A 15,108-nucleotide genomic window follows, 5' to 3' on the forward strand; every position below is an offset into this window, starting at 1 on the left:
CTACCTAACTAGGATGACTTCTTGCGGAAGACAGATTCTTTCTTCATCATTCCAGATGGGACGCGGAAAGGTCACCCGGCCTCCAAAGCTACTATTGCTCGCTGGATCAGATCGGCAATTTTGGAGGCCTACCGGGTCAAACAACGAGTGGTCCCTCCGGGAATTAGAGCGCACTCTACCCGGGCAGTGGGTGCCTCCTAGGTGGTACGTCACAGAGCTTCCGCGCTGCAGCTTTACGAAGCTGCAACCTGGTCATCGGTTCACACGTTTGTAAAATTCTACAAGGTCCATACCTACGCTTCGGCAGATGCCAGCCTAGGTAGAAGGATCCTGCAGGCTGCGGTAGTGAGTCCGCTGGCCTGATGGAAGTTTGTTTTTCCCACCCCAGGGACTGCTTTGGGACGTCCCATGGTCTCTGTGTCCCCCAAAAAGGCGAACAAGAAAACAGGATTTTTGGGTTGCTTACCGTAAAATCTGTTTCTCGGAGCCTTCATTGGGGGACACAGCACCCTCCCATGTTCTACAACTCTTGTTATTATGTTGGTTGGTTTGAGTTGTCTGTTCTGTTTTCAATCTATTCTGTTACTTCTCCTACTGCTTTCTCACTAACTGAGGAACTTCCTGCCGGTCGGTGGGGTGTACACTGCGGAGGAGGAGCTAACCTTTTTTTGTGCATAGTGTCAGCCTCCTAGTGGCAGCAGCATACACCCATGGTCTCTGTGTCCCCCAATGAAGGCTCCGAGAAACAGATTTTACGGTAAGCAACCCAAAAATCCTGTTTTTCAGTTGTTTCACACTTTTTTGTTAATTCGTAGTTTTGATGCCTTCAGAGTGAATCTACAATTTTCATAGTCATGAAAATAAAGAAAACTCTTTGAATGAGAAGGTGTGTCCAAACTTTTGGTCTGTACTGTATATCCCATAAGTGATGAACAGATCATAACACAAGGACCAGGAACCAATCAATGTTTTTGTGTAACATTTATTTTATATATTAGCATATAGTAAGTGATATAATAAAATACAATTGTCTGCTGACATATTACAGGAACATGGTGGAGATCATCAGCAGTAGTAGTAGAGTAGAAAGGAGGAGTATGGGGGGAACACATCCACCTAAGGAGGAAAATGAGACATTTTATTAGACCTCATGAACCATCATTTTGCCCCTTAAAGGGTCTCCGCACAGAATGAGTGCTGAACCAAAGTACAGACACTCAGTGCATCATGGTGGGGGCCAAACATTTAAGTGCACATTCCCACCTGCTTGTTTTCCCACTATCTCCACTCCCCTCTCTGATCAACAGCACTGGCTTCATAGAGGCAGAGACAGATGGAAAACAAGTAGGTGGGGAGGTGTTTATAAATGACTGTCCGTGCCATGATGCACCAAGTGCTTGTACTTAATTTGAACAGTGATTCTGTGATGAAAGAGTCCCTTTAATTCACCTTCCCACCTACAAATCCAGAGCTGTCAATCAAAGAGGAAGAGCATGTGTAGAAGGCTGGAAATGGTGGGTGAGGGAGCAAGGGAGGGGATGTGGTGGAGGAGGTAGACAATGTGACATGCAGCCGCCTTTACTCGAACATAGTATTCGAGCACGCCGAAGACACTCCGTTATCTGAGCATGCTCGGGTGCTGACACTATCCAGCACGCTCGCGCTTCACTAACTGCCAGGTCCCGTAGCCCCTATTCATGGGGTCCCGTCTAATGAAAGGCAATAATAAGGACACCTATGATCATGTCCTGAAACTATTGCACATGGTTATCTAATCCTCCTTAAATTGTGCTGTAGGTCCTGACCACGAGACCCCCAACTTCTCAAAACACCTTAGAAAAGCGCTCCGCAGTTTCGGGCTCAATGTAAAGTTTTGAGATCATGACGCCCCCAGTAATCTGCAGAACTTTAAAGACTTCAGCATATTAAATATATATATATTTAGTTACACTTCATAGACTAAGACTTCATAGACTTCATTATTTAGTTACACTTCATAATGACTAAGTATGGAATGGACAAGGCAACTGTTAGGTGGATTCATAACTGGCTTAGTGATCGGACCCAAAGAGTGGTCGTAAATGGCTGCACATCCAGTTGGAAGAATGTCTCAAGTGGGGTACCACAGGGCTCTGTCCTGGGCCCTGTATTGTTCAACATCTTTATCAACGATTTAGATGAAGGAATTGAGGGTAAACTGATTAAATTTGCTGATGACACAAAGCTAGGAGGGATAGCTAATACTAGAGAAGAGAGAGAGAGGATTCAAAAAGATTTAAATAAACTGGAGAAGTGGGCAGCAACTAACAGAATGGTTTTTAACAGGGAGAAATGCAAAGTACTACATCTGGGCAATAAAAATGAAAAAAGCATATATAGAATGGGAGGAATAGGGCTAAGTGACAGCACATGTGAAAAAGACTTGGGTATACTAATAGATCACAGACTGAATATGAGTCAACAGTGTGATGCAGCAGCAAAAAAGGCAAATGCAATTCTAGGATGTATTAACAGAAGCATACAGTCTAGATCACGTGAAGTCATTATTTCCCTCTACTCCTCTTTGGTCAGACCTCATCTGGAATATTGTGTCCAGTTTTGGGCACCACATTTTAAAAAAGACATCAACAAACTGGAGCAAGTTCAGAAAAGAGCGACCAGAATGGTGACCGGTCTGCAAACCCTGTCTTATGAGGAAAGGTTGCAGGATTTGGGAATGTTTAGTTTGCAAAAGAGAAGACTGAGAGGAGACTTAATAGCTGTCTACAAATATCTAAAGGGATGTCACATTGTAGAAGGATCAACTTTATTCTCATTTGCACAAGGAAAGACTAGAAGCAATGGGATGAAACTGAATGGGAAGAGACACAGATTAGATATTAGAAAAAACTTTTTGACAGAGTGATCAATGAGTGGAACAGGCTGCCACGAGAAGTGGTGAGTTCTCCTTCAATGGAAGTCTTCAAACAGAGGCTGGACAGACATCTGACTGGGATGATTTAGCGAATCCTGCTTTGAGCAGGGGGTTGGACCAGATGGCCCAGGAGGTCCCTTCCAACTCTACGATTCTATGATTCTATGACTAATCGGGTAAACTATAAAATGTACTTACTGACGGCCACGTTTGTTATAGTAGCTGCAAAAGAAGAAGGTTTCCGTTAGAGTTGTATCTACCGATCTTCTGTTCCTCTAGGAGATTTGGCCAAGGTTACAAAAAAATGACTGCTTTCTTCCAGAAATGGCGCCACTCCTGTCCTTTGGTTGAGTATGGTAGTGCAGCTGACGTGCAGATCCACACATAACCCATAAAGCCAGGCGCCGCTTTTGTGTTTTTTTCTACTACAAGACTGCCCTTCTAAATGAAAAATGTCAGGTAGAGCTGGAAAAAAATGACATTAAATATCTGGTCCTGGCTTTTTCTAAACTAGGTGACTGACATGATACCATGCAATGTACCCTCCCACATGACATATATCTAAGCCCTAACTATGGGAAGCTCTTCTATGCGTTGTATATGACCTGTCCTATTGCTCTGACCCTCACTTCACACCTCCTAATATCTTTATTGACAGTATACACAAGATCATGGTAAACCCCTCGTCCACCCATCATGACAGCAGTCCTTGGTTGCTGGACTAGGGTCAGAGAATCTTTTTAGCGCAGCTCGAATATATAGCTTTTATATGTAACCCCGCTAACATGGACCTGCCATGTCACTCTCCACAAGGAAAAACTTTACCCCTTAGATCTCAGTTTTGGCTTCTCAACTAGCAAAATCAGGTCTCATACTTTGCACTGATGAGGGGCAATACCCCAAAACATTGTGTCTTCAAATAGAGAATCTGGTTTGGCTTTTATCCTAAATCATGTGGCAACGCTCCTTAAAGGGTCGATATTGACTTTTGTGATTGCTGCTTCCAATAGGTGGCACTAGAGTTCAAGTCCTCTTCCTCTCTGAAGAGACAATTTACATATACATCATTTCATTAAAATCCTAGTCAACCCCTTTAAGTTATGGCTGCCGCAAAGAGGGGCTCACTGCATACATATTATACAGCTCCTATTGAAGCTTTGAAGATTGAATTCTTTGAAATCAATCTTGAAAATCTATTGAAGATTTTCTATATTCTCATTTGCACAAGGAAAGACTAGAAGCAATGGGATGAAACTGAAGGGGAGGAGACACAGATTAGATATTAGAAAAAACTTTTTGACAGAGTGATCAATGAGTGGAACAGGCTGCCACGAGAAGTGGTGAGTTCTCCTTCAATGGAAGTCTTCAAACAGAGGCTGGACAGACATCTGACTGGGATGATTTAGCGAATCCTGCTTTGAGCAGGGGGTTGGACCAGATGGCCCAGGAGGTCCCTTCCAACTCTACGATTCTATGATTCTAAGTCAGCCATAACAGCATAAGTACATATGCCGCTAGCTCACCCTGGTGGTGGCTGCCAGCTGCTTGATTTCTCTAGTCAGAGTGTGGTACCAATTAATATTTTAGTTGAAATCACACAATGGGTGCAGTCCTGATCCCTGACCCAGGCCACCTTCCCCTCTGCCACTTTCAGCATGTAGGGAAATCTATTTAACATTGTTGGCTGCTTACCTGCCCGCACTATTGGTCCAATTGTTAGGTCCTTCGTTTCCGTATCCAGTCCAGCACTACGGGCTCCAGAGCAGGACTAAAAACAGAGATTAGGATAACAGTGAATTCCTCACTTTGACCATTAAGTCATATTTCAGTCTGCTATATTATGCGTCTGTTCACATGGGGCAGATTCGTTGTAGAAATTTTTGCAAGTGAAAATCAGTTCTGTTCTTCTGAATAGTGTTGCTTTTGTGGCAAGTAAATGGATTTCTGCAAGCAAAATGGACCAATCTGCTGTCTGTGAGTTTACCCTTAAAGAGAATATCTCAGCAGGATTGAGCTATGTAATCTGAGAGCAGAATGATGCAGGGGCTGAGATCCTGATTCCAGCGTTGTGTCACTTACTAGGCTGTGTGTGTTAGATCAATAAAATCAGTGTTTTATCAGCAACAGATTATTACTACAGGACTGGTTATCTGGTGCCTCCTGGTCTAACCACACCCCCACCACTGATTAGCAGCTTTCTACCAATGCAGTGATGTGGGTGGAGTTATACAAGGCTTTGGATTCTGAGCACTGCTAGATCTCCGTCAAAGAGTGCACTGATTGTATCAAAATGAGAGCATGCAGACCAGCAAGTAATACATCGCTGGAATCAGGGTGTCAGCTGTGACACCATGCTGCTCTCAGATTACATAGCACAAATCTGCTCACAGATTCCATTAAAAGGTATTATCTATCTAGAAGAATAATTGCATTTTTAGGTGACTTTTTAGAGTAAGCTACAAACTCTTACTCTCGCCATTATGTGTTGTGTATGTTGCATTATTTAGCCGTTTTCTACCCCGTATGCCCTATTCACTAGAAGCCTCAGCAGATTCTTTGTGCACTCTGACTCTTTCTCACTGCATAGACTTCTGTAGGCAGCAGGTGTAATTTGATCCCTCAGTGTAAACAGAACTGTAGACAGATTTGAGAAGTATTCTGTTTTCATCAGTTCAGGATAGAAGTGACTGAGAATTGAGGAAAGAACCTTTTTTCTCTCTAATAAGATGCGTTATTAATAATCTTATCTTCACTTCGTACGGCTGATTTAGGAAACAAACATTTGAAAAACTCTGCTTGTGTAGCATCCTCCCATCCACTTTAATGAAGTGGCGCTGTAATATCACACACCCCTGTTGACCGGAGTGGCGTCAGGGTTTTTTAATCCATCGTCATGAACGTCTACTCACGGGTGTGCAGCCTCCGGACTCCGTATTGCAAAGACTCAGAGCACAGTGAAGATACACGGAGTCGTAATTTTCTCCAACAAATTTGAACATCTGCACAGACGCGCGTCCTTCCCTCGACACTCCGTTCTGAGATACTGATATAGTTGAATCTTGCTTATTAGGACAGCTAGAAAAAAAATAAAGAAAGGGAGGATTTGATTAGTCTATGTTGTAAAAAAAAAATGTAAATCAGAAGTAAAAAATAATAATTCCGAACCTGTCGAATGCTAAAAACCAGCCTTCGAAATGAGAGTTCTGGAGCTTCGTGCCTTGTGCCGATGTTTGAATTTCCTATATAGTAACTAAGTTGGGGTTGTGTTCCTGCCTGGATTTTACTTTGCTTTGGACTATTAGGCCCATGTTGTATTGGGGACACCTAATTATTGATGATTGCTGATACTCTGGGGTTCCAGTCAGACCTGGACCCTAAAAATTAGAGCTGATCTGACCACAGATATAAGATCATTTTGGTGGGACCTTCACCTTAGTCGGTGTCTATGGCTTTAATGGTTTCCCACAGATTTTACCAAAATTTGCCAAACCTGCCAACGAATACCAGTATGTTTAGCTTTAAAGGGAATCTGTCAGCAGTTTTGTCCGCTATAAGCTGCGGCCACTGTCAGGGCTTATCTACAGCATTCTATAATGTTGTACATAAGCCCCCGGTCTGACCTGCAAGAGAAGAAAAATAAGTTTTATTTTACTCACCCAGGGGGATGGTCCGGTGTGATGGGTGTCGCAGGTTGTAACTAAACAAACTGAATACATTATTAAACACATTGTTTTGACCTGATGAGGCTGGTGTACTTTACCCGTCACAAGATAGTAAAGAGTGTGATGTTTTTGCTCTTATTTAATTCACACCACTTCCCTGAGTCTTCTTTTTGTTTGTGATCATTTTTATGGTCTTTTCCAACTTATGAAAACTATTTTGGGTTTCATGCGAGTTGCCATTTTTATTGTGACTCAAGGATGCTTTAGATCTTCTGGAGCTCCTCAACATGAATGTATTAGGCCGGTTTCACACTTGCATTAAAGGCCGCAGCGTCGGCCTGCGCACGGCCGCCGCTAAGCCCCGCCCCCTGCCGCGCCTCCTCCGGTAGCTCCGCCTCCGGGCGCATGACGCTGCATGTGTCATGCGTCCCCTATCTTTATCACTGAGGACACAGGCCGTGCGCAGTATGCGTTTTTGCGGCGCCTGCGTCCTTTTGACGGTGCGCCGACCAGCGCCAAACGCAACCTGTTGCAATTTGGTTGCGCTCGGCACACCGTCAAAAGGACGCAGGCGCCGCCAAAAGCATACTGCACACGGCCTGCGTCCTCAGTGATAAAGATAGGGGACGCATGATGCATGCAGCGTCATGCGCCTGGAGGCGGAGCTACTGGAGGAGGAGCGGCAGGGGGCGGGGCTTAGCGGCGGCCGTGCGCAGGCCGACGCTGCGGCCTTTAACGCAAGTGTGAAACCGGCCTTAGATGCAAATATTAGAGATATTAGAAACATATTTGATATCTTTTGTGCAAATTATATGCAAGTAGCTTGCACAAAAGTGCAAGTTCCAATTCTGTGCAAGTTACATGATCACGTCTATACACCAGGTGCCATTGCACAAATATAATGCGGCGCCAACTGGCAACATGACCAGCTCTGCATTAGGTTTATGTGTGTGATTGAAGTTACTGTACCTGTCCTTGATGATATAATATTTCAGGGTGTCATTTGGACTTGACGATGGCGTGGCGTAACAGTTTTTCATCAGTAAGACATATGTAGCGTTGTCTCCACCCTGGATGTAGGTACCAATGTACAGCGTATCTTTGAATGTTAGTGAAACTTCTGACCCCACAAATGGAAACAGATAGCTGCTGTCATTGAAAAGCGCCATGGTCACTGTGAACTGTCCGGTCCCTCCCATATCGATTACTGTAGACCTGAATAAAAAAAATAGTATAAAAGTAAATGAGTAATACACCTTAAGTGAAACTCCAACTTTTATCATATTTTAGTTCTAACTATCTGCACAGATTTTGTTTCTAATATATATTTAATGTTTGTAACATTCTGTTCTGATTCAGAGCTCTAATGTCACGAGTATGCTAGGACCAGGGGCTCCTTCCCTGTTCCTACCTTCTAGGGATGCCCTACCCTGTTCCCCAGATTACTTCTGATGGTGAAGACACCGGGGCCACGTACCTTGCCTTATCTCCTGTATCCACCCGTATTCTGTACCCTTCCCTCACCCAAGGAAGATTGATCCACTTTCTGCTGGAGTTATTCCCTCCATAAAATCAGCCATTTCTGGCTGATTCCTCTCAACGTAGAAGGAAATACTATGCAGGTACCGGAGGATAACCGCCCCCGCCATGAGATGTGAGGCAAGGGTCCGCCAACTATCAAGGTCTATAGTCAGAATATTGTACATACTTGACGATAGGCTTCACGACCTGGCTCAAGCTGGTCATCAGGTCGAGCGGGTACGTGCACGACATGATCACAGTCAGGTTATCACTTCTCGTAATTATTCCAGGTATTTCAGACGTTATGAGAAGATTACTCACGTACGTGACATGAGTTGAATTTTGCTGTTGAATACATGAAAATAACAAAAAAAAAAGCACGATGAATAATATGATAGTAAACACTAAAGAGCAAAGAAAAGAACAATGCAGGTGGTTGCGGGTTTTTAATTTTAGGCTAAAATTCCCGCAGTGTGGATTTGGTTAATTTTTGATGTTGCAGCATTTCTTAGATCACTTACAATTTTAATTAGCTTTTTAGTGTTTTTGTTTGTTTTGCGTTTGTTTTTATCACTTTTTTTTTTTTTGCTAGAAGTATTAAATATAGCTGTATTCCCAAAGGCAAGGAAAAAAATTCTATTAAGAAAATGCTAAAATCCAAATTTATTTTATAGAAAGAAAAATGTTTTTTATTGAATGTTTGGATTGAATGTTTTATTATTGGAAAAAAAAAAACCGTTAAAATATGCAGAGGAATAATTAGGACCAAGCCATATCTGTAATGTAAACCACAGTGGAAAAGTCTGTACAATTTCATGAAGGTGTCCAAAACATATGCATAATAGGGAACGCTGATAAGAAATACCAGTTACATGATCTTCGGGCTATTTATATAGAAACACGATGAATAATTCATAAGTGCAATTATGATATTAAAGACATGAGGGGCAAATCGTAAAGATACAAACACCTAAATGATATAAAGTAAAAGGTAATAATTCATAAGACCAAATAGAATGATAGGGATTACAATTATTCCTCCATCAGAAACTCCAACGTGCGTTTCGCATCCTGCTTCTTCAGGGAGTCTCTTTAATATCATAATTGGTGTTTTTAACATTGGGCACGGTCTTGATTTTCATGTTTTGGAAGAAAGAAAAATGAGCAAGTTTAGGCACTTAAATGACTGCGGCGAGGACCAAAACGACATTTGCTTTTTTTTTTTCCTATGAGAAACACAAGATTTTTCAACTAGTTTTTAGATACACTTACACTTGACTGAACCCCACAGTTTCCAGCTTGGAGACGGGACAGGACAGAGAACGTGTTCGTGAATTTGTCCTCCTGGAATTGAAAGCAGCTGTTGTTCTTGAAGTTGTCCTTACTCATATTGAAGTTGAGAGCCCTCGCCTGACATTTGTGAAACGACACTTTCATCTCATTGATCCCACAGGTCAGCTCGGGACGCACGTCCGACAAAGCTTGAAATAAAGCATATATTTTATATTACACTTTGCGGTCATTAGGTATGTTATATACAAGGACGAATTACATATTATATAGTGACGCCCACAATTTAATCTCCTTTAATTTATTATTTATTTAATGGCCTTCAACTCGATGTCGAGAGATGGCGACCTAATGGATGAACGATCTGTAGGGAGATCGATCTTAGATAGGTCCACCAGGGTCTTCTCCACCGTTATCTTGATTGTATCAAACCATCGGGTTGCTGGTCTTCCTCTTCGCCTTGTTCCTTCTATTCTTCCGACCATGATGTCCTTCTCCAGTGATGGCTCTCTTCGTATGATGTATCCAAAGTAGGCAAGTCGTAGTTTGATGATCCTTCCTTGGAGTGACATGTCTGGTTTGATTTGTTCCAATATCGATTTCTTTGTTCCTCTTGCCATCTATAGTATTGGTAACATCCTTCTCCAGCACCATATTTATTTAATGGCCTTCAACTTGATGTCGAGCCATGGCGACCTAACGGATGAACGATCTGTAGGAGATCGATCTTCGATAGGTCCACCAGGGTCTTCTCCACCATTATCTTGATTGTATCAAACCATCGGGTTGCTGGTCTTCCTCTTCGCCTTGTTCCTTCTATTCTTCCGACCATGATGTCCTTCTCCAGTGATTGCTCTCTTCGTATGATGTGTCCAAAGTAGGAAAGTCGTAGTTTGATGATCCTTCCTTCGAGTGACATGTCTGGTTTGATTTGTTCCAAAATCGATTTCTTTGTTCTTCTTGCCATCCATAGTATAGGTAACATCCTTCTCCAGCACCATATTTTGAAGGTGTCAATTCTTCTGTCTTGTTTCTTTATCATCCAGGTTTCGCATCCGTATTTTACCACAGAAAACACAAAACTATGTAAATCCCACTTCCTTCCTTTAAAGACCACACTAAAGAAAACCACACTAAAATGCTTTCAAAAGAAATATGAAAAAACATATTTTACCTACCTCCACCGATCCCCGCAGCTCTTATTATCACTTTTACTTGATCCCCTCAACTTGTTGGTCCCTTATCACGAGAAACAGACAGAAATGTCAGCTCAGCCAATCACTGGCTAAGGCGGGACACTGCCGTGATCAGTGATTGGCTAAGTAAAATTTTCCAGTGCTTCGAGGTGGGACCAGCAAGTAGAGATCAAAGGGGCCAAGTAAGCATCAGAACAGGAGCTGTTGATGGTTGTAAAGGTGATAATTCTTTTATTTATTTAACAGTCTTAGCCCTTTCAAAAATAGTTTTCACCCCTTGGACAAACCCTTTAAGGTGTGATGCGCTGACACTACTACTGAACTACCATCTACTACAATAACATTTATGAAAACTACTCATACAGTCATCAAACCTACCAGACACTTTATATTGACTCTTGCAAGTGCATCCATATTCTTTACCAATCAAATTCCAATCTTCGTCGGCTTCGCAAGAAGCATTAGCTGTGGCGGCATCTAAGATACAAAATATTGGCACCTCAGGTTCAGCACGGACATGACAACTCTTTCAGAGGGAAGTTTATAAAGAGAAACTCTCTGCTAAGTGGAACATCATTGATAGTCTTCAAGTGATTAAAGGCTTTGTCTCATGAAACCCTCTGTACAGGCTCTCCTTCTATGTGCTATAGCGGAGAGCCATTCAGTGGCTCACACTCTGGCACACACTATGCTTTCTAAGATCAGCCAAAATGTAATGCCTCATATTCCCTGCAGTGGCTGCTGTAGGGAAATATAAGGCTGATTGCAGCTTTCCCGAGTGATCACAGCTGATGGACTTTCTTGCAATCCAAGAGCAAATAGCATGGGACCAAAAAGGGATTGGCTGCGTGTCCGGACCAGGATATATGAAGCTCTTAAAGGGAGTCTGTCAGCATAGAATGAATGTTCAAATCAAGCACAGGTGATCGATGCACCCTTGACGTCGCCAACCATTTAGCTAGACCTTCCCACCTGCTTGGTTTCCTTCTATCTACACCTTCCCACCTGCTTGGCTTCCTTCTAGCTCCACCTTCCAATCTGCTTGGCTTCCTTCTACTCAACCTTCCCACCTTCTTGGCTTCCGTCTATCTCCACCTTCCCGCCTTCTTGGCTTCCTTCTATCTCCACCTTCCCATCTGCTTGGCTTCCTTCTATCTCCACCTTCCCACCTGCTTGGCTTCTTTCTATCTCCACCTTCCCACCTGCTTCAATACAAAAAGGGTGGGGGAACAAGAGGCGCAATAGTGCCCTATCACTAGTGACACTACGATGTGAGTGGTGTAATGCAGTTCCACTCACCTATTCCAGTTGTGTGACCCACAACTGGCTTGAAGACATAATACAGTATCAGCTGCTGCAGGACCTCCACCGACCACTCCAAAGTGGAAAAACTGCCAGAGAATATGGGAAGCAAGATGTGCCACAGTCCGCGCTGCTGAATCCACAAAATCACCTGGGATGCAAGATGTAGTAACAAAGTACTTCTTTATTCCTTCCTACGTGTTTCGGCGCCCTTCCTGGCACCTTCCCACCTGCTTGGCTTCTTTCTATCTCCACCTTCCCACCTTCTTGGCTTTCTTCTATCTCCACCTTCCCACCTGCTTGGCTTCTTTCTATCTCCACCTTCCCACCTGCTTGGCTTCCTTCTATCTCCACCTTCCCACCTGCTTGGCTTCCTTCTATCTCCACCTTTCCACCTGCTTGGCTTCCTTCTAGCTCCACTTTCCCACCTGCTTGGCTTCCTTCTAGCTCCACCTTCCCACCTGCTTGGCTTCCTTCTATCTCCACCTTCCCACCTGCTTGGCTTCCTTCTATCTTCGCCTTCCCACCTGCTTGGCTTCCTTCTATCTTCGCCTTCCCACCTGCTTGGCTTCCTTCTATCTTCGCCTTCCCACCTGCTTGGCTTCCTTTTAGCTTCACCTTCCCACCTGCTTCTATCTGAACCCCCCTTTTCTTTCTTGATTGACAGTTCTGGTGTCCTAGAGCCAGAAAAGGACTGAGATAGATAGAAAACAAGTAGGCGGAAAGGTGCACTTGAATGTTTGGCTATGCAAAGGGTGCACCAAGTTCCTGTACTTGGTTTGTTGCTGACAGGCTTCTTTTAAGTTTAGGTCAGGAGACCCGTGGCTGCTCCGGACATTCTGGTCCATATTTGAACAATGAATGTTAGCACAGACTTCAAACTCCAGAACTTCCCCCTTGGACTGTCTTGCCCAATGAGTATCCTAGACTTTCAGAAGAAGCTTTACACATAATACAATAAGTGCCAAGTAGCCATAGATGTAATTTGAGGCTCCTGGACCAAACGCAAAATCGGTAACAATGCCTTTCTTCCTTCCATGTGTTATCGATAACGCCGGTGGGTTTTACCACCCAACACATAGTGTTCATTACCCACCTGTACAGTAGGCCAAAGTGCAAGTTGGTGTTCCGGAAAGTTGGTATACATAGAATCCACTTGGACAAGCTTTAACCCGGATAATTGATGACCAGAAGCAGCAGTTTCCAGACCAGCTGGCACAGGCGGTGCGATTTACAATGCCAGCGCTCGTTGTTGGGTGCACACCATTCATCCACATTGGGGCATGTGTACCGCAGCTAAATGGGAGCATGCAAGTCTCTGGAATACGAATTCCTCCATTGCCCACAAATCGATACCAGCCATTCTTGTCATAGTCACAGGTATAGGGATGATAGCCAGAGTAGGGAAGTGAGACATAGTTAAGGGTGCTTCTCCAGGATTCATTGAGAGCTGTATAGTTGGAGCACGGGTCGACACAGAGATAGGAGCCGGTGGTTTTCACACAGTCCATGCCCGACGGACATACTGCTCGTGTACAGTCATTAACTTCACAATAAGACCCATTCCCAAAGTATCCATAGGGGCATGTACAGGTATAGCCACCGGCGCTGTTAGTGCAGGTGGCCAATGAGTGGCATTTGTTTAAGGTGGAGTTGGAACACTCATTGATGTCCACACAGGAAGTAGGGGAAGCGCTGTAGTAGCCGCTTGGGCACGTACAAGTGTATGACCCTATGGTATTATTGCATGTACCACCAGAGCAGACATTGGACCAGCTATAAGCACATTCATCTGTATCAGTGCAGTTAAAACCATCTCCAATGAAGCCGTCTTTACACAAGCATTGCAAGGAACCAAAGTAATCTTCACAAGTAGCATTGACGTGACACTTGGAGCAATTCGCTGTAGATTGACAAGAAGAAAAATAAAGAAAACTTCCTAATAACAATAAAGTTCATTAAAGGGGTTTTCCAGAATCACAATATTTCTGGCCTTTTTGTAGGATAGGCCATAAATATCAGTTCCACAGGGGCTGCCGCACTTTGCAAATCCCTTTATTAGTGGATTGCATCTTCATTCCTGTAAAAAAAATGCATTCACGTGACTTCCAAACCCCTGATTTTTCCCAGTCTATTCACCTGCCTTCAACTACTTTGATATCAGTATGTACTCCTTTAGATTAATGATGACGGCAGTGATATGTCAAAGGGGGCAGATTCATCAAGACTGGTGTAGTGTGCGTCTCGCATCTTGCTGCAGCACAGGAAGCTGAATTCATTTATAATCTAATTCTAAATCCCCATCTAATTAATTTTATAATCTAATTCCTTTTTTAATATACTTTAACTAAAAATTCCCTCTCTGCTTGAACAAAGTGTCATCAGTGACGTCTGTTTCAGGGGCTGGACTAGTCCCTGCTCAATTGAGCATGTATGTATGCATGGTTGTCAATTCCAGTCTATGCTCAGTAGGATCTTGTCACTGTGCAATACAATTTTTAATGCATTGTGACAGTACGCTCCCTCACTGGCTCTGATGAAAAGTGACAAGAGAGCGCACTGTCAGTGCGCACTGTAAGGAGATATAACTGTAGAAAAAGATATAGACTGCACATCCCAATAATCATACTTTGATCTAATGCCGCTATGCAAAACTTTACAATCTGAACATGAGGTTCTCAGTTTAACCTTCTGATCAGACTGTATGAAGTCCACTGCTATGTCATGGTGAACCTGAGAAAGAGAGACGTGGACCACACATCCCAGTAGTCATACTTTAATGCCGCCAGGCAAAAATTTACAAACTTTTTTGCCTAGTGGCATTAGATCAACGTATGATTTTTGGATGTGGGGGTTCATGCCTCTTTTTTTCAGCATATTGCATGATCTGTCCCCTTTCTTGGACCAAAACGCCTCTCATTTGGCACAGGTGCTTTTAACTAGCAGGAGACTGCAAGAGGGGGTTCACAGTTTGAGAGCTTGAGGAGGGTGAGTTTCTTTTTGTTCCTTTCACTTGGTGTTGGTACTGTGGGGCGCTGCGGCGTGGAGTCATGGGGACCTCTGTCTTGCAGAATGAGTGCTATGAGGCACCGGGCCGCCCGCCTTGCTGGTGGCATTGTTGCCGCTCCTTCAAGGCAATAAAAGTTAGGACCCACTGAGAGGTTCGCCGTGACGTGGTGGTGGCTTCGTACAGTCTGATCAGAATATTAATCAAAGACCCTCA

At 43.5% G+C, this 15,108-nt stretch overlaps 1 protein-coding gene across 1 annotated transcript in view; it reads right to left on the reverse strand.

Moving 5' to 3' along the window:
- Nucleotides 1–1,042: 1,042 nt before the first annotated feature.
- LOC141047787 (uromodulin-like) overlaps nt 1,043–15,108 on the reverse strand; it is a 37,515-nt gene continuing 23,449 nt past the window's right edge. Inside the window, exons 8-16 of the mRNA XM_073543084.1 lie at nt 12,982–13,788; nt 10,962–11,060; nt 9,370–9,578; nt 8,285–8,442; nt 7,546–7,791; nt 5,824–5,989; nt 4,607–4,682; nt 3,113–3,136; nt 1,043–1,116 (exon numbers count right to left, since the gene is read on the reverse strand). Coding sequence (XP_073399185.1) covers nt 1,043–1,116; nt 3,113–3,136; nt 4,607–4,682; nt 5,824–5,989; nt 7,546–7,791; nt 8,285–8,442; nt 9,370–9,578; nt 10,962–11,060; nt 12,982–13,788 — 1,859 coding nt within the window. The remainder of the gene's footprint in view (nt 1,117–3,112; nt 3,137–4,606; nt 4,683–5,823; nt 5,990–7,545; nt 7,792–8,284; nt 8,443–9,369; nt 9,579–10,961; nt 11,061–12,981; nt 13,789–15,108) is intronic.

This window comes from Dendrobates tinctorius, unplaced genomic scaffold, assembly GCF_039654945.1.
Source record: "Dendrobates tinctorius isolate UK_male_01 unplaced genomic scaffold, ASM3965494v1 ptg000129l, whole genome shotgun sequence".
In the NCBI taxonomy this organism is placed as follows: domain Eukaryota; kingdom Metazoa; phylum Chordata; class Amphibia; order Anura; family Dendrobatidae; genus Dendrobates; species Dendrobates tinctorius.